We start from the raw sequence: 18434 nt of genomic DNA, 5'->3' as shown, positions 1-18434 counted from the left end.
ATTAAAACATTGGAGAAGTTTAATCTCTGAAATCTAAATGTATGTATTTATTTTTCTTTAACTTATTAGAGGTCAAAAGATTAAGCTAGTTTGGACCTTTCTGCCGGCTCATGGTCTGTGAGAGAAAGGAAGGACAGCGAGGCAGAAAACAGCAGTCTCTGTGCATGAATCTGTTGTTGACTTTTAAGCAATCGTGAAGTTCAAATCTGGGATGTTTTTGTGTTAGAGCCCCACCTAGTGACGTGAGGTGAAGACTGCACTGAGAGTGAGCCACCGCTAGCAACTCATTAACAGAAATCTTATAACCACGTGTTGTTAAAATTATGTCTTTTAGGAGGTTTCTGCCATATCATTATTAACGTTATTGCTGTTAGGAATACCTGTAACATTTTTCGTTCTCTGTTAATAATCATGAAGTTTCTTTTACGTCATAAGGATTATTTTGCTACTTTGTTTTTACTCTGGTATATTTCAGAGAGATATTATTATTGGCGTTATGAACAATTGGCCATGGCTTGGATACTTATCAGTAAAGAATAGAAGTTTCGTCCTCCAGGGTAAAGGCATCCAAAGTGTAGAACAGCACAAAAAATATAAAGAGCTTTATTAAATTTGCAGCGTTTGATTTGGTGTTGATTAGTTATTTATTTATTAAGCTGCATTACACATTGTTTTTTATTTTGTGTTTGTTGAAAAAAATGGTAAAAAATAAAGGTAAAAATGAAGCAACACCCACTGGACACTTCATTAATTACACTTTGCTAGTACTAGATTGGACCCCCTTTTGAGACGACTTTAGCTTTGTGGCATGGTGCATTAACCTGCTGGAAGAAGTCATTATAAGGTGGGTGCACTTTAGGCATAAAAGGATAGACGTGGTAAGCAACAATACTCAGATAGGCTGTGGTGCTTGGATGATGCTTAATTTGTTTTAAGGGGCCCAAAGTGTACCAAGAAAATATCCCCCACACTGTGACACAACCAGTACCAGCCTGAACTGATGATACAAGTCAGACTGGAACCATGCTTTCATGCTGTTCATACCAAATTCTGACACTACCATCTGAATGCCATTAAGAAATAAAGGTTCATCAGACCAGGCAACGTATTTTAAACCACTTTTCATCCAATTTTGGAGGGCCTGGGTGAATTTCAGCCTCAGTTTCCTGCTGTTACCTGAGAGCAGTGGCAGCTGCAGTGGTCCTCAGATGCTGTGGCCCATTTGCTTCAAGGTTCAGTATGTTACCTTGGTTTTAATGAGTGATTATATAAAATGAAAAATAGGACCATTGTGCACAATGGATACTCCTTTAAAGTATTTTAATTGTGGTGCTCTATTTTCTCCCATAGTGAGTTTGGTTTGGACTTTTTTTAATTTTTATTTAATGCCATGTTTTGTCCATCAGCCGCCACGGGGGCGCAATTAAATTTTTAGAAGGCACTATTCTTATAATCGACGAATCCAATTGGCTCAACTTTTACAGTTTGATTGGTCAGTCTTGACAGCGTGGGCGTGGTTAGGTGTCAATGTTTTTGTGGCTCGCTCCGTGTATGTAACCGCACCAAGGACTCTGCAATGTGATTTCCTGACATTGATTTGTTTTCGTATCATTTAACACGCCGTCTTCACCGCATGATGTACCAGCTTTCGACGTGGGGGATCACTAGAAGGTGAAAGACGGAAGTAACCGAGGAAAAAGCCGGAATGGCAGGCGCCTTTGGCTTTAAAGGCTGCCAGAAAATTCGAGGACCTCAGATTAGAAATCTGCTTGAGGCGAAGGACTTCTTTCTCTTCGACTGCGACGGGGTCATATGGCACGGAGAGAACGCGATAACGGGCGCCGCGAAGGTGGTGAGCTCGCTGATCCGGCGCGGCAAAAACGTGGTGTTCGTCACCAACAATTGCACCAGGCCGCGGGAGAATTATGTGCACAAGTTCTACCGGCTGGGCTTTACCGACGTGATGCTGGAGCAGATCTTTAGCTCGTCGTACTGCTCGGCTCTCTACTTGAGAGACGTCGTCAAGGTCCCTGGCCAGGTGTTTGTCATCGGCTGCGACGGACTGCGCAGAGAGCTGCAAGAGGCAGGCATCCCCTGCGTGGAGGAGGCGGATGATCCGGACGCCACCATCTACGACTGCGCCCTGGCTCCGGACGTCAAGGCAGTGCTGGTTGGACATGATGACAAACTGACTTTTCTGAAACTGGCCAAAGCCTCCTGCTACCTGAAGGACCCGGAGTGTCTGTTCCTGGCCACCGACAACGACCCCTGGCACCCTCTGTCAGGTGGAAGGATACTACCAGGTATAATGGGGATGAGGTTTAATTACCACATAGTGTTGCTCATTCACGTCACGTTAAGATATTCGTTTTTCTGCCAGACATGGATAGATTGCTAAAATGGCTTAGCGGTCAAGGGACCAGGATGTCAAGAGGTCAGAGGGCCCTAAAATTACTTATTCTGCAAAAATAGCTGGGCTTGTGCATCACAGGTTTCTTTTCACATGTTCATTAGCATGAATACGCAGTGTCAGGACAGGTCTGCAGAGAACAAATGGCTAAAACAACAAGAGCTCCGGCTTGTTGCGTTATTTAAACTTTTTTTGTTCACTGCACCACTCTTCAGGGGCCCACCACTGCACAGATACACACAGAATGCACCTGGAAGCTTCACTGCAGTATAACTAACCCACAACCTGAGGCACAGCTACCTCCTGGCCTCAGGCTTGTATCAGTTCATCATAACTAGTTTGCAGAGTTTTAAGATAAGGTAGTAATTGAGTTACCCAGAGACCATAGGGTAAAAGATGCTGGTTCAACTCAAGCTCAGGGCTCTGGTGCATGTCATCAGTCCTCTCTGCCCTCATTTCCTCCTGATATGTTTAAGATTTAAAAAAAAAAAAAAAAAAGCCCCAAAAAACATGTGAGAGCAGTTGTCAGTTTAGCTCACTCAGTAATCCATTTTAGATTCCACAAATCTGAAGGGTGATTTTTTTTTTCTTTCTCCAAAACAAGTGGCCCTCTGGAAAATATTTATGGCTTGTACCTACTGACTGAGCAGCTTATATGAGATTCGCAGAACTATTAATAGCATGCAGCTGGAAATGAAAGTGGTTGGTGGTGATTCAGTCATCTTTACTCCGCCTCTCCCCCTGCAGGTTCTGGCTCCCTCACAGCAGCCTTGGAGGTGGCCTCAGGACGCAAGGCCACTGTGATCGGAAAGCCCAGCCGCTTCATGTTCGAATGCATCTCCAGTCAGTTCAGAGGGGTGGATCCCGCCCAGTGCCTGATGGTCGGGGACCGCCTCGAGACGGACATGCTGTTCGGGTCCAACTGCGGCCTCGACACCATGCTCACTCTCACTGGTGTGTCTCAGATTGAGGAGGCCCAGGAGTACAGGAATAGTGACCAAACCACCAACCACAGCTTGGTGCCCGACTACGTGGTGGACACCATTGCTGATTTCTTACCGGCTTTTGAGGAACTGGACGAACAGAGCAACTGAAGAGTCTGTCTCCTGTACAGAGCACAGATTGCTTCAAGTGCAATGTTGAGTCTTTAGTTTCTTAATAAATAAGAAGGCGCTGTTTATGTTGTGACCAAGACTGATTTAGGGCAAATCATTTCCATAATCACAGTAATCCAGTGCATACCTCAGTGTTTCTTCAAGTGTTGTGCTCATTTTGTGACTTGACAGTTTCTGTAGCTTTACGTGTTTATAATAATCTATGAATATACTGCAGTTTTGTGTTCACACAGATCATACCGTGTTTGATATTGAGTTTTAAACATCCAGAGGTATTTTTGTAAAGCCATGAATTGTTCTGAATTCATGTGTTTAGAAGCTGGCTGTTTAAAGTTTGTTGCCAAACAGGAGACATGTACTTACTAATGCTGAATTATCTTCAAGTGTGCTTGCCTAGGTGTCACTTCTAATTATAATCACAAGAAGATAAAAAAAAACTAACAGTGTGAGCTTTTCTCAGCTCTGGTAGAGACTAAGCTGACAATCTGCCAGGCAGACAGGTAAAGTGTTCATTCACTTCCGGCCTTTCTGTCATTTCTGTGCTACTTGTGCCAATATTCATCGGAGTAAACGGCTGAAACTCATAGCTAGAAAGCCAATAATGGTTGCCTATCATACTGCACTGTTGTGAACTTTCAGTGTTATTAATGTTTACTATATAGAGCATGCCAGCAATGGTAACAATAAATACCTTAAATTAATTTTTTCTTGAAAAGAGTGGTGGCCTGTTACTAGAATTCCCTTTATGTCTGCTTGTTTAGAATCTGCACAATCAAATTCCAACAATAAAATAATCCAACATTATTTTAATCATTTAAATGCAGCCGTTCACATGAACTCAATGTACTTTCATGCAGCATGGTTGCCTCAACTACCTCACCAGCCTTTTAGCTCCAAAAACCATCAGTTCAAGTGCAGCGAGAGACATGGAAAGTCCAACTTCCTTCTGTATACTAGAGCCTCCTGCTTGGATTTTAGTCAGCATGTAAAATTAGATAAATTGGACGAATAAAAAAGATGAGTTGATGATTTTGTTTTTAAACTAAAATTGATTAAAAACAAATCTTTGAGAAAAATATGCAATGCCAGGTGAATAAAGACAAACCAAGGAGCTAGTGTGCCTTTGCAGCGTGTTTTACAGTGAACATCTGTTTGTATGGAGTTCATATACACTTAAACAACTAATAATCAACATATACACATTTTAACAGGATCCATGTAATATTTTATTCTACATGTGGCATCGGGTTCTCTTGTGCTGAGGAACAGGATTAAAGACATACTGATCTTCAACATATAAGGACTTTGGCTGCAGTGATGGCGTCACTTCATGTCACTCTGGTCCACCGCGCTGTGGCAAAGAAATGATATAGAATACAAATAAACACAAATACCAGCCAAAATATATACTTAAATACTCAAAACTTTCAGATTCTACTTGCAGTTTCTATAGCTAGTTATGCACCAGCAACAAGTTACAGTAAGTTTTCCTAAGTTCTCAATCAGTCCATACACTTAACCTTTGTACTTTTGAATCCTACTGCTATGAGTTTATGATCAGTCAAAGGTGGGTCATATACTGTTGCCAACTTTGCTTGACATTTGACATTTTTCCGTCTCTTTTGTTATTCCACTCTGCTCAATTTTAAAGAACCAAGTAGTTCTGTGTAAAAACTCTGGGTACAGTTAAGATAGCCTCACCTGGATGTAATCCATCTCATCTGCTGTTAACGGTCTCCTGCGGTACCTTGCAGGAAGTAGCTGAATAGAGGCCAGTGTGTCTGGCGTGCCTGGGATTGGTGTTAAAGGTGCATGCGGTCTTGATAACTGAGGCGATGCTGCAGCTGAAGTGGGAGCATTATGTTGAGGAAGGTTTAGTGCTAATGTTTTCAATGCCTCCTGGGCTTGAGGACGAAAAGAAAAAGAGTAACGTAATGAAATAATCACCAGGGAAGGCATTGTTAACGATTATATTTCTGATAAATGTGAACCTAAAAGAACACGTTCTTTCAGCTGGGAAAAACAAAGGCTCACCATTAGGTCTGGGCAGGCCTTGTCTGTTGGGGAATTTGATCAGGGGAGTATGAGGCCGTATTGCCTGAGAAAACAAAATCAAACAGCAGTCAGTTAAAGGGTAGGCATCCTGACATGACAACAAATTGACAGTTTTTTTTGTCTCCCACACGTGCTAAAACAGAGTGAATGAGCTTTAAAACAAACACAGCTGCTAGAAAAATATGATGAACAACACTAGGGTGAATTAAATTTTTTATTTATGTATGGTATGACTTGTGACAGTATTTTTGTAAAATCAGGCGCTCAACGTTAAGTTAATGTAGCCTTCTAACAGCAGTTGATAGGAATATACCACAAAACATACAACAGAGCAAACATTATACAAAATACAAGTGCATCTAACACAGTGGTTCCCAAAGTGTTTTTTTGCTGGGCCCCCCTTTGTTTTACAAGAAAAATGTTTGCGCCCCCCCCCCCACAAACATATCCTCCAACCATACACACCCATATTTTGTTTTCAAACTCCATTGCGGTTTATTTCACACCTCAATCAATTAGTAAACAAATAGGCAAATACAAGTAATCTGCAATAAATTACAGGTAGTAATAAAATAATCTCCAAACTCTTACGCTACGTCCACACCTACACTGGTATTTTTGAAAATGCAGCTGTTTCTATGCGTTTGGACCTATTCGTCCACACGTAAACGGTGCTTCGAATCACCGAAAATCTCTGTTTTCAGTGATTCGAAAATCTCCGCCTCTGCCTATGGTGTGATTATTTTACGTGTGGTTGTTTTTTTCCTGTGTAATAATATTCAACATTGCTATCAATACATTTCTCAAAAAATTCCTCTCTGTGCAAAATGGGTTCAAAAACATAAACAACTTTGAGATACTGTTAGTCTGTGATTTGAACCAGGGAAACAAATCGTGGCAGGATCGCTCTAACTTTACTGTATAAAGAGTTAATATCTCCAAAATGTCAGGAGTAGTTATTTATTACAAGAAGTGTTTGTGAACTAAAAATCAAGAATGTGGGATACTGTTTGTCCGTGATTTGAAGAGCCCAGCACGTGCTCCCAACGCAAGGGAAACTAATTCTGTCGCAGAGACCTACCTCGGCACTTGTGCAGGTGAAGCCAAAGGCAGGGCTCTTGGAATGAAGTTGGAATGAAGTTGGTTTGGAAACATATTTGGCGATGCTTCATCTCCTGCTTTGCATTTGTGTTGGAGCCCCATCAAAAACCTGTCAATTATGCTAGCAGTGTCCAAGCGTTCTTTTTTTCTTTTCATACCGCGCCCCCCCCTGCAATGGCTCAGCGCCCCCCTCAGGAGGCAGGCCCCACACTTTGGGAACCTCTGATCTAACAGATCAACCCATTAAAGTAGTGTAGTGTATCAGTATGCCCATCTTTTAAGTGCTTTTTGGTACAAACAACAGTCTATAGTGACAGAGTCTCAGTTGTTTGTTATAATCAGACAAATTAGCATTACAGTAACAATGACAATAATAATAACAATAAATGGATATATTATAAATGTAAATAATATAATAATCAAATACTTTGTTAAGATACCTTCACAGGAAATCATTATGGATTCTGCCTATAGTTTTGTCTTCAACAAGTCAAATATAACTAAACTGTGTTGAGGTCAAATGACTGACTTGTCCACAGCAGTTTATTTTGCGACATGGTTTGGTTATCTGTGCACTCGTACTGTGAACTGCTGTCCAGTCAACAACAGCATAAAGCTGATTTTCTGCCTCATGGCACTGGATTTCATGATTGAGTGCCACTGAGTCTCAGTACCTGTGTTTCATGTGTCTCTTCTCTTTAGTGTTATCTGGCCTTTCTGTTCTCCACAGTGGCAAATGATTTGGACTTTGGAGTGAACCCTCTGTACAGGCTCTAGATGTTGGATGTTGTGAAGAGGTTTTTCCTCACCGTTAACAAATCATCCACCTCGTCCATACAAGTCAAGACCTTACTCATATTGCTAACAGTTTATTGTGCCGAATCATTGACTTAGTCTGGATTTGTTTTGTTTCTGCAGATGGTAAGGGTGGCCTGCTTCCCTTGCACTGAGAGCTCCTTTGACAGCAAGTTGCAGGTTCACAACAACAACTTTGAAACTTTTTAAGTTTCACACATGAACTCAACTCTGAACTTTTTAAATTTATGAATAAATTAAAAAGGTATAGTCCACACTTGTCCAAGAAACAGCTTTTGAATGAACTGCGCAGTTACTTATGATTGTTATATATGTTATATAACTATAACTCCAATCTGTGAAAGATATTTCCTGACATCGGGAGTTAGGCATTTTAGCGGCCTAACTGCAGCTAAAATGCAGTAATTCTGATCCGCATTAGTTATGAAAGAACAGACAAGCAGTCATCACAAACGTACTGTTACAAACATTTATTCGGTACAAAGAGCATAAATTTAGTGGCTAAATGCAAATTAAAAATTTGTAGAGACTATTTCTGTTTTCCTGACATCACAGATCGCTCATATCCTCCAGTAATTGAAAAACGATTAAAATTAGTCTATTAGTAGGAAATAAGCACTGCTGGTACAGTTCCTTAATACTCTGCTGGGCTACTGTGGTACAAAGATCTGTCTTTAACCGACATATAGGCCTCCCCGTGAACCGTTTTATGCTATACTCAGCCATAGCAAGACTGACAACTAAAACAACTAATATTACACCTACCTTAAGTTTTAATTAATTGATTAAAAGGCCGCTCTCACAACGTGACTAAACGATATTGATGTGTCCTGTGCGGTTTATGAACAAGGGCACTAACAAGGGTATGACGGGTCTTTGCCACCTCAAGAGGCCGCACGATATAAAGTAGTTTACTGTTCGGAACAGCGGGAAAAGCAGCGTTTTACTTTATAAGCTCTAAATCAGGAGGCAACACAAACAAACCCGGAGAAATTAACATTTAAGTAGTTAACGTTACCTGAACAACTCGAGCGACGGGAGCTGCCATTTTGGAGCTGACTTTACTCCCCATGACGACCTCTCGGGTTTACTTCCGGTTTGAAGCTGCAGAAAGAAAGAAAAACACGCAAAAACACCACATGATGGCGCTATCGACGGCGAGCCCGTAAGACAGAAAGGGTTCAGCGAATGACATTATAACAACGGTGCAGGAGGTAATGTGAAAGTCATAGTAGACAAATAGCAATACATGTTTGTGGGAAGAGTGTTTAATTTTTAGGTAAGATTTGGTCGTTAACATACATTTTGAGTGGAAGGTTGAAGTGCATTAGCGATAAATGCACTGTTATCATGCTACACCTTACCTCTAGCTGTGTCTTTAACCCTCTGTCTATGATAGCAGGTGGCCGGTAGATGTGTTGTCAGCGACTGTCCTGTTAGGTCAGGCCACGTTACAGTCTTCGTTAGCCGTCTCCTGTAAAAAAAACATGAAAAACTGTATCACTAAAAACCTCCAGCCCGCTCTAAAGTAAAATTATCCGATTTCTGATAAGGCCCAGAACACCATTACTGTTGTCAAAGCGACAAAATTGATTGAATATTGTCGTATGATAAGGGAAATGTCAACACAAGGCTCCTGTTAGGTAACGGCAAAAATATCTATCTTTAATTTCACACTCCCTTGAAGAAAACGGATAACCTCGTCACGTGGGCTGTGCTCGCTCAATCACAAGCGAGATAAGGAACAGAGCTCTTTTATTTGTGAAAATATGTCACCAGGAGCAATATCGCGTTTTCCTTCGTGCCGCGTTGCACATACTGTAGTATTTGTAGTATAATATCTATATAAAAGCCAGATTACACAGCAATTAGGTTATTAATATTGCTGTTCCTTAATAGTTGGTGCTCATAAGAGAGGAAAACCCAGCACATATTGGGTATCTGACTTTTTTTTCCTCTCTTCTCATAGTTTATATGTCTCAGCAGTTCTCTTAGTAAAACGTATTAACATCTTTCATTACAGGCCTTCTGGAAAACAATGTGCAAATGCTTTTAAAACCACAGGCATCTGGTTTAGAATGCAGACACTGTCAGATCCTATTTTCCAATTAAGCTTTGTCAAATTAATTAATGGGAAAGATGAGAACAGTTTAATGATGGGTAATAAACACCATGTCCAACCATGAGACCAAGAAGTTTCCAGTCCTTTCTGGTATGTTCTAAAGTCATCTTGTGCTTACTGTAGACATATACTCAGGCGTTATGTTGGTAAACATTAACTATGCTTTGAGTAACAGGCCTACAGTTAATCAGAGAGTTCAACTGAGTTCACTGTTTATTCTCATTGCAGGAATAAACCATAGATAGCATAAATCTCACTAATTTTAGCCTTATTATTTAATGACAGGTCTTATAGCATTGAACAATGACTCTGTTATAACACTTTTAACTCTGCTTTGCAGATTATTTGTGGATGCATAGACACAAGTAGTAGACACAGAATATATGTGTACACCGCCCATCATCAGAAAGAAACTGAGAAGAAACAAACGATTTGTATTTTATCTTTTTTATTAGATATTAAACTAAGTGGTCCAGGGTCGGAGAAACCAAACTGGTCACTTTTACTGGGTTTACTGGGTCAGCTCCCACTTTTGAGACGCTGTGGCCCCAGTTTTACAGTCTAAAGATACACATAACAGTGCTAATGTCATGACAACTGACACTATGTTTGTTAGATGAAGCACTGTATATAGATACTATGGACTGCTGCACATCAGTAGCTCTGTACACAGCTGTCGGCTGCTGAGTCTGAAACAGACTGACTCAGTGGGTTTTTGATTTGTCGAACAGCTGTTCGAGTTCTTCTTTAGAGGTTGCCTCTTTCTGCTGCATCAGATCAGCATGGCCCTTGGTAACACCCCAAGAATCAGGGACAGACATGGAGGGACACTGGGGACGACCGGAGGCTGGCTTCAGGTTCTCCCAGTAATCACGTCGGGCTCTAAAAGTCAACAGACATAAAAAAAACAAGAGTGATTACTGGTAGTAAACAGCGAATATGTCATATTTCACAAAGTATTTTTAAGTATTAGAATTAATAGTTGCTTCTGTTCTGACCTGGCTCTAACCCAAGGCTTGGTGTGCATTTCCAGACCAGCACCCCAGGAGCCATGTTTCTCTGATGCACTTGGAAGGAAGCCTCTCTCAGGTGCCAGTTCCTCTGCTATAGCCCTAATGTGATAAGCCTCAAAGCCACAGCAGCCACCGATGAAGCGAATGCCAGCATTGTAAGCTTCTCTGGCATACTTGTGCATGTCCCAGCGAGTCAGAATCCTGGGCTCCAGGCCTGAAAGAGAAAAAAAACATTTTTTTATGCACATTTAAATTACAGTTTTGTAGTTTGTGGTGAAAGTTTGCTGTTCTGTGTTGGCTGGCTGAACTTTCTGCAATGCAGTGTAGCATATTCACCAGCAGAGGGCATATATAAGGACAGTGCGTATCCAGAACAGTTGGAATGGCAGATTTATAATACAAGACAGTATCTCGTTACCGAAGGGGAACTCTGGCAGGTCGATAAATCCCTGGCAGTTGCAGTCAGGAGTGTGGTATGCCAGCGGCTGAACCATGTAGTGAGCCTTCAGACCAGCCTTCTCCACTCCCTCCTTCATCTGCTTCACGGTCTCCACACAGGTCATGGGGTCAAAGTGACAGTTGACTCCCACAATCTGGGCACCTGTAGAACAAAATACACCACATGCAGTAACATGAACTGTGTGTGAGAGTGTAAGAAAATACATGGCTGACACCTAATCAACTGTGGTTTGCAGTTGTGGGTATAAGGTCTTTGAATGTATTTGTGTTTAGTGGGAACATTTTTGTGCATGTTACTGAATAAAATAACTATTGGCCACTGTTTTGGCCTGTACAGGCTCATCCCAGAAAAAAAAGGAAATCCTAACAGAAGAAAACCAATTACAGGTATCATATGCCATTTTTATTCCTTATAAATTAGTTACACTATGGTGGCACAGATGCTGAAGTTTTGTTCATTTTTACTGTCCAATAAATTGCTGTCGGACCAATAGTCACTCACTCTTGTAGTAGAAATACACCAAGTGACCTCACATGAATGTAAAGGTATATAAACCTCAGTTGATAAGAAGTCTTGAACTTTTTAGTGTCTGATAAGGCTCACAGGGAGACAGTCTGTAATTCTTTTCTGCTGAAACAACATAAAAATTGACAAAGATAACTGTACTCACCGGCTTTGACCAGCCTGACTGCACACTCTCCAGGTGAGACACCGTGCATGTCCCCCTTTGGTCCAATACACAGAGAAGCAGCCACAGGCTTCCCTGTCTCCTTCATCACCTCCACAGCCCACACGGCCTCTTCAACATGCTCAAAGTACTAAAGGACAAAAGCATTAAGCTCAAACAAAACTTCTCTCAGCAAGTAAGAAACACTCAAAACTGGTTCAATGGCAGTTTTACACCTTTGGAATCCTCCAGAAAAAGTTTTTAAAAAATGCCAAAGTGTTCGGTGTAGCTACCTCAGCAATCAGGAAGTCCACATTTTTCTTGATGAACACATCCAACTGTTTTCTGAAGATGGCCTTCACATCTGCCTTGCTCTTGCAGCTCAGGTAAGATGGAGTTTGGGACACTCCTCCAGCAACAAGAGCATCACCCTCATTGGCAACCTCACGGGCTAAATCACAGGCAGCCTCATTGATCTGAGCTCCCTGTAGAATGAAGCAAAAAAAAAAACAAAAACCCAACTAATAATCAAAGAGACTCTTCAAATACACATTTAAAATATTTTTGTTTTGATAAAGAATGAAACTTGCTGTAATTTCCCTTTTAACTTACAGTCAGTTTGAGGTTGTTGCCTCTGTTCTCAAGTTTGTCATCACTGGCGTAGAATGTAAAGGTCTGCATAACGTTGGACCCGGCTCTCAGGAACTCTCTGTGCAGCTGTCGCACTGAAAATCATCAAGTGGTTGCATCATAGGACAAACGCTGTGCCAAAGCAATCTAAAATGTACCATACACTGCCAGGTATTTACAGGCAGACCCAGCAATGGATAATGGAAATCCCATTTTAAGATGTAACGGAGTGGCAGTTTTGGTACAGCAGTATGTTCTTACCTGCATCAGGGTACTGTACAGAAGCTTCAGGCGTCCATGGTCCGGCCTTTACGTACCCCCTCTTCTCCAGAGCAAACACAAATCCTCCATCACCAATCACCACCTCACCAGCATTGAGACGTTCAAGGATGCCCTGTGGAAACAGAGGGATCCACGGAGAAGCTTAACCTGTGCTCAGTGGATCATTTTGCAAATATTACTGTGGAGCCAGTAAAGCCAAAGAAATTGCAAACTGTATATTTTAAAGAAACTTGTAATCGATATCAGCTTATACACAGTTAAATCAATTGTCTGGCCTTGTGGATTGCAGATTCCTACATCCTGTACCACATCTGTCTTCCCACGCTGAAAGTTTGTTTTTAAAGGTTTGTTCCTTTAAAAAGCTCAAAAAAATCCTGTAAGAGTTGCAAAAATCAAAATCAAATAATATTTTGAAGTAAGTCTTGTTATTTTTAATCTACAGGAAAAAGTCAAAACCTAGGATAATATCAAAGGAGACTGCAAGTGAACTGAGCAAACACATTGAGTGTTCCTAATATAAGATGAATGCTTAATGAAGAAAATGTTTTTTTATAATCCACATTTTATGAAATCTTATTTTTAAATGGCAAAAAATCCAAACTATCTCATTAACTATGTGCTACTTTGCATAAATCCCTGCTACAGATTGAATAAACACCTAACTGTGTGTTTTGCACACATCTTTAGTCTAGCAATAGAAGCAAAATCGGCTAAAATATTAAAACTGACCAGTGGATAATATAAATATAAACATGCTTGCAGTGTGACACTCTAAGATTTTTTTAAGCTACCATTATTCCGTATACAAATTAAAAATGGAATAAATAAAATGAGCTTCATTGGTCTTTCTGTATGCCTAATAGCATCAAGAAGGTTCAGTGGTCTGAGAAATGACCTGATGTTCTACACAGAATACACACCACTCAAAAAGACTACCATAAACATGCAGTATGATACCCCAGCCTCACAACCTTTCACCCACATTTAACTTACAGCGTGAGATGGGAGCAGAAATCTCAGACAGAAATACTAACCCCACCGTGGATCATTATGATTGCTATAATAATTTCACAAAACTAACTTTTCACAGCATAACCCTACCTCTGGACAAAAAAGTCTGCACATACCTTTTTTGCTGGTGCCATAATTTCACAGCTGTGTGGACCCCTGACTGCTCAGACCTCGAGATGCTGAAGTGACAGTAGAGTGGGGCAGAGGGCCAGATTAAATCTCTCTGAAGAAGGGGAGTGTTCTAAGTAAGAGCTGCTCTGATTGGCAAGGGAAAGGTTATGCAACTCTTTGAATGAGAGTATTGTGAATGTGCGATACTAGTTTGGTCCGGATTAGATGGTTCTTGGTGTTGTTGTTGGATTCCCTCCCAGTTTTTGGCCTTTTGTTTTCAACCTGATAGCAGGCAGGCATTAAAAGAAAAACAAAAAAAACAGTCAAACACTAGATCACTTCACATATGTCTGCATGGGTGAAATTTGTAACAGACATTTTTGAGTAGTTTGATTTGTTGCAGCAGTCCAAGCACATGCTTCACAAAAACAACACGAAGCCATAAAGTGAAGTAAAAAACTCAGGCCTATTGTTTTGGGGGTTTTACAGTTTAACACTCTACAGTCGGAGCACTGCTGTTACAAGTGCTTTTCATCATCTAACTGAACTGACTGGAGGGAAAGGTGCATTGATTTTCTTTATAATCTCATCCTCATACTGTGGACTTGGACTTCTGCACCTCCAGCACATGCCTCATTTCCTTGCTGGTGGTGGCCTCTTTGTGCTGAAGCAGTTCAGCATCACCCTTGGTCACACCCCAGCCTTCTGGTGTGGACATGGATGCGGATTTGGGGCAACCGGATGCAGGCAAGATCTTCTCCCAGTATTCACGACAGGACCTAGAAAAAAAGGGCAGGTTAGGAGACAGACACTAAAGAATTTTATTGCTACAATTGTATGAATCTGTCTAATCGTTTAAAATCCTTTACCTGGCTCTGACCCAAGGCTTGGTGTGCATCTCCAGACCACTACCCCACATTCCATGTTTCTCTGATCCAGCGGGTATTATGCCTCTTTCAGGGGCCAGTTCCTGTGCCAAAGCCCTGATGTGATAGGGCTCAAAACCACAGCAGCCACCAATGAATCGGATGCCAGCCTTGTATGCCTCCCTGGCATACTTATGCATGTCCCAGCGGGTTAGGATTCTGGGTTCTAGGGCTGAGAGGATAGGGGATAAGAGGATATGAAATGATGGCCACTGCAAGATAGCCTGCTTTTTTCTTTTTTAAATATGCACAAAAAATATTTTACCGAAGGGGAACTCTGGCAGATCAATGAATCCCTGGCAGTTGCAGTCAGGAGTGTGGAATGCCAGCGGCTGAACCATGTAGTGAGCCTTCAGACCAGCCTTCTCCACTCCCTCTTTCATCAACTTCACGGTCTCCAATCAGAATCAGAATCAGAATCAGAAACTTTATTGTCATTGTCATGAGAACAACGAAATTAAGAATGGTCCCCGATCATTGCATCATCCCTAGCAATATCAAAATATAAATAAAACAATAAAATTCAATAAATAAAATAGATAGAATACTTAAAATACTAATAAGATATAACAGTAAAACATTCACATACATTCCCACACACATGCTTCAGACCGTGCATAGATTAACACAAGAGTGGCGTGATGGACATTTTTTTGTAGTATTCAGATGTGTTATTGCAGTTGGATAACAGCTGTGTTTGAGTCTATTAGTCCTTGCTCTGATTGCTCTGTACCGTCTGCCTGAGGGCAACAGTTCGAACAGGGAGTGGCCAGGATGTGAGGTGTCTTTTATGATGTTTTGGGCCTTTTTAAAACAGTGGGCGTTGTGTAGAACTTCCAGTGTGGGGAGAGGGCAGCCAGTGATCTTTTGGGCGGTGTTAATGATCCCTTGGAGTGCTTTCCTCTGAGCCCCTGTGCAGCTAGTGTACCAGATGAAATCTAATTTGTCTGAGTAGAAGAGAACAGAGTGTGCTGGAGTTTTCTGCCCCATTTCAGCAGGAGCAGATAAACAGGGAGCCAAGGTCGTAGCTTAGGCGCTGTGTGAGAGAAAGCATGTGAATGTTTAGGCTTTGTATGATAAGGTGGAGGCACCAGAGGCTATAAAAGTTTGAGCAATGCTCCACCATTTTGAGATTTTGAGGCTGTCTGCATCAGTGTCCATCTCCCACGCGTGTGTTCATTAAAATCATCGTTTGACTCAACCCGGTCGGACCAGTGTTGTTGTTGTGGTTTTTTCTCTTGTCTCCATCCCCAATATTTTGAACCTTAACAGCCATGACCTCCACGCAGGTCATGGGGTCAAAGTGGCAGTTGACTCCCACAATCTGGGCACCTGCAAAACAAGGGGGGGATTTGATTATTTTTGCCTTTAAGTAAAAGGAAGAAAAAGAAAACATATGACTATAAATTTGCGTACCAGCCTTCACCAGCCTGACTGCACACTCTCCAGGTAAGACACCATGCATGTCTCCCTTTGGTCCAATGCACAGAGAAGCAGCTACAGGCTTTCATTTTTCAGGCTACATTTTTAAAAATAATGACAAAGAACACACAAAGATGGTTCCATATATAATGTACTGTGGTTGAGAAATTAGTTATCTCTGTGTGCAATGACAATTTTATGAATCTGTAAGTATTGCTGTTTAAGTACAAAGGTGTAAAGATAAAAAGCAATTTTTAGCTTGAGATTCTCCAGCACTGAGTGCTCCAGTCTGGATATTTCACAGACCACATGCTCACACATGCATGAAACATGCACTGGCAACATTTCCTTTACAGCACCACAGTCCACTAACCAGCTCTGCATATTGCACTTGGTGTGTAAAACAACACACAGTGGAGCATAGTGTGCAGAGGGTTTATTTTACCTTCTTCACAGGTGCCATGTTCCCCGTTCTAGCTGCAGCACAAAGCACTTTGTAACAGCGAACCCCTCTTTAGGCCTGAAGAGTGCCTGAGATCCCTGCGTCGCTCTTTTTATACTGTTGCAGGTCCAGGACGACTTTAAGTTTGAACCAAATTCATGCCAAATTGCCCCATGTTTGTTTGGAAATTGCATAACAAAGTCAACAATTAACTGGGTTGAGTAAAACAGGGAAAGAGAATGAAAGGGAAATCTGCCTGTGTAATGATTGTAGCAGCAGGCTAAACCTTCACATTAACTCACTCCCGTTTGTCCCAAGCATTTTTTTTTGTTCATGTTTTTATTTTTCTATTTTTTTGCTTTTATTTTCCGCAGACCGCAGAGATTGCCTTATCACGTAAGCTCGAGAGCATATGCCTATACTTCTGCTTTTGACATTTTTCTCAGGGTTTACCTTGAGCATGCAAATGCATTTACGTGTTTGCAACCTCATGTGTTTGTGTGAGTGTGCACATGTTTGTAACAGCATGCATTTGTGTCCTCAAAGACCTAGCTTTGGGATGTCACAAATTTAGTCTGTCCTGGTTTTTGGAAGCTTCACACATTTGAACATTTGTTAGTGCCGAGACTCACAAAATATAGTACTGTAAATGTTTGCAGCTCAAGCCCCAGTGCAGTGCTCATGTAGGCATGCATGCATGCATGTATAGAACTAGAACAACTAGTTTATGAAACAGTTTATTTCCACACAGTGAGTGGGGAAATATTTTGATAATCATTGTCTAGAGATTCGATGACTTCTGGCACTTTAACAATAATAATGTAGTTATTTTTTCTGTTTTAGATCATGCAGCTAAATAGGGAAATAACAGATTAATTGTATTTCGAATGATAATAGATTAGGTTGCTTTGATCGTGCTGTCTGGAATGGAAAAAAGCTGATATATATATACAGAAAATTTTTAGAGGTAATACAATTTTTTCCAAATAATACATTTTGCTGGATTTGGGGGGTAATGTGTACTAAATGATGCACAAAGTTGTATTGAGCCTGTGGGCATATTTTGGTAGAAGCTGCAAATAAATGTATGCATACCTCCCTGTTAATCATCAGACTGAAGCTCATTTCTTCTCTAAGTCATCTTATTTTGGGGGTTTAAAATGGCTATATTTAGAAAAAGCTTACCACAAGATGTAGAAGTTTGACTTGCAAACATGACACCTAAATGAACCCTCTGAACTACTTCTCTCAGACACAAGACTTTAGGTACACTTTTATTGAACCTTAGTTCAGTTCACGTGTTTGTATATTTGTGTCTAAGGGCAAAAATAATTTCAGTGCACTGCTGAGATACCGATTCAGGCAGCAGGTCTCCCAGGTGAAACCTTTAAATTTCTAGCTACACGTGCACCAGAGAAAGTGCTGCTTACCGTGCCCACTGACTATGTAGCGTAATATTTCAAGGACACATGAAGCTTGGAATAATTACACAATGTTTTGCATTCATCTGATTTTTTACATCTTATTTTTCTTTTCACCTCCTCCTTATTAATTAAGGGGCTCCTGCTCTCCTCTCTTTGTTCATTTTTGATCCCATCCAAGAACAACAGCTACATCAAGCTTTACTAGTGATCTAAATTTGTAATGAATATCTATGATATCCAATTTCTTCTGAATTATTCCAGCTATCCCAGTCGGAGTATTGAACACTGACCAGCAGGTGAACAGACTAACATTGTCCTCTCGTAAACACAACTAGTTCTTTCAGGCTGAGGCTGAAACTGAGGCCATTCATGGAGTTTCTGTAACAGAAAGCTGATGGTGAAAGAGGGACCAGGGACTGATTGGTGA

General features: G+C 41.0%; 4 protein-coding genes across 8 annotated transcripts; 1 reads left to right on the top strand and 3 right to left on the bottom strand.

The window, feature by feature from the left end:
- Positions 1-1492: 1492 nt before the first annotated feature.
- On the top strand, positions 1493-4226 carry pdxp (pyridoxal (pyridoxine, vitamin B6) phosphatase). Its single transcript, XM_082554558.1, has 2 exons — positions 1493-2303; positions 3158-4226. Exons 1-2 carry the CDS (start codon positions 1706-1708, stop codon positions 3502-3504), a joined length of 945 nt encoding a protein of 314 aa, XP_082410684.1. The 5' UTR covers positions 1493-1705; the 3' UTR covers positions 3505-4226.
- Positions 4227-4638: 412 nt separating this feature from the next.
- kgd4 (alpha-ketoglutarate dehydrogenase subunit 4) lies at positions 4639-9179 on the bottom strand. 2 transcript variants are annotated; one of them, XM_082554564.1, is made up of 6 exons: positions 9068-9178; positions 8862-8971; positions 8516-8601; positions 5560-5623; positions 5227-5429; positions 4639-4876 (listed from the first exon to the last, which is right to left on the bottom strand). In XM_082554564.1, exons 3-6 carry the CDS (start codon positions 8567-8569, stop codon positions 4859-4861), a joined length of 339 nt encoding a protein of 112 aa, XP_082410690.1. In that variant the 5' UTR covers positions 8570-8601; positions 8862-8971; positions 9068-9178; the 3' UTR covers positions 4639-4858. The 2 variants fall into 2 exon arrangements, with proteins under 2 accessions (XP_082410690.1, XP_082410689.1); XM_082554563.1 differs by having other exon boundaries at positions 8862-9179.
- Positions 9180-10050: 871 nt separating this feature from the next.
- LOC309718913 (betaine--homocysteine S-methyltransferase 1-like) lies at positions 10051-13907 on the bottom strand. Its single transcript, XM_082554557.1, has 8 exons — positions 13799-13907; positions 12651-12783; positions 12372-12484; positions 12053-12244; positions 11763-11910; positions 11051-11233; positions 10618-10846; positions 10051-10501 (listed from the first exon to the last, which is right to left on the bottom strand). The coding sequence occupies exons 1-8, from the start codon at positions 13814-13816 to the stop codon at positions 10324-10326; spliced, it is 1194 nt and encodes a 397-aa protein (XP_082410683.1). The 5' UTR covers positions 13817-13907; the 3' UTR covers positions 10051-10323.
- Positions 13908-13956: 49 nt separating this feature from the next.
- On the bottom strand, positions 13957-16651 carry LOC309718915 (betaine--homocysteine S-methyltransferase 1-like). Of its 4 annotated transcripts, none has more exons than XM_082554559.1 (6): positions 16587-16651; positions 15999-16238; positions 14985-15114; positions 14663-14891; positions 14392-14572; positions 13957-14075 (listed from the first exon to the last, which is right to left on the bottom strand). In XM_082554559.1, exons 2-6 carry the CDS (start codon positions 16182-16184, stop codon positions 13959-13961), a joined length of 843 nt encoding a protein of 280 aa, XP_082410685.1. In that variant the 5' UTR covers positions 16185-16238; positions 16587-16651; the 3' UTR covers positions 13957-13958. The 4 variants fall into 4 exon arrangements, with proteins under 4 accessions (XP_082410685.1, XP_082410687.1, XP_082410686.1 ...); XM_082554561.1 differs by having other exon boundaries at positions 14426-14572; XM_082554560.1 differs by lacking the exon at positions 16587-16651 and having other exon boundaries at positions 15999-16483.
- Between the last annotated feature and the right edge of the window lie 1783 nt (positions 16652-18434).

The sequence above is a fragment of the Aulonocara stuartgranti genome (genome assembly GCF_965226115.1).
Source record: "Aulonocara stuartgranti genome assembly, chromosome: 12".
Taxonomy (NCBI): domain Eukaryota; kingdom Metazoa; phylum Chordata; class Actinopteri; order Cichliformes; family Cichlidae; genus Aulonocara; species Aulonocara stuartgranti.
Note: the sequence above shows the minus strand (reverse complement) of the source record. Positions and strands in the feature narration are given on the sequence as shown.

Bases quoted from the DNA above. Each gene is read 5' to 3' on its own strand.
- pdxp (XM_082554558.1), top strand. From the start codon at position 1,706: ATGGCAGGCGCCTTTGGCTTTAAAGGCTGCCAGAAAATTCGAGGACCT. The intron at 2,304-3,157 runs GTATAATGGGGA...CTCCCCCTGCAG, and splicing joins AGGTGGAAGGATACTACCAG to GTTCTGGCTCCCTCACAGCA.
- kgd4 (XM_082554563.1), bottom strand. From the start codon at position 8,569: ATGGGGAGTAAAGTCAGCTCCAAAATGGCAGCTCCCGTCGCTCGAGTT. The intron at 5,624-8,515 runs GTAACGTTAACT...TTGTTTTCTCAG, and splicing joins CCGTCGCTCGAGTTGTTCAG to GCAATACGGCCTCATACTCC. The intron at 5,430-5,559 runs GTGAGCCTTTGT...TTCGTCCTCAAG, and splicing joins AGGCCTGCCCAGACCTAATG to CCCAGGAGGCATTGAAAACA.
- LOC309718913 (XM_082554557.1), bottom strand. The intron at 12,485-12,650 runs GTAAGAACATAC...GATGATTTTCAG, and splicing joins TGTACAGTACCCTGATGCAG to TGCGACAGCTGCACAGAGAG. The intron at 11,911-12,052 runs GTAGCTACACCG...TTTGTCCTTTAG, and splicing joins TGGACTTCCTGATTGCTGAG to TACTTTGAGCATGTTGAAGA.
- LOC309718915 (XM_082554559.1), bottom strand. From the start codon at position 16,184: ATGCATGGTGTCTTACCTGGAGAGTGTGCAGTCAGGCTGGTGAAGGCT. The intron at 15,115-15,998 runs GTCATGGCTGTT...TTCTGATTGGAG, and splicing joins ACCCCATGACCTGCGTGGAG to ACCGTGAAGTTGATGAAAGA. The intron at 14,076-14,391 runs GTATGAGGATGA...GCCTGCTATCAG, and splicing joins TGCAGAAGTCCAAGTCCACA to GTTGAAAACAAAAGGCCAAA.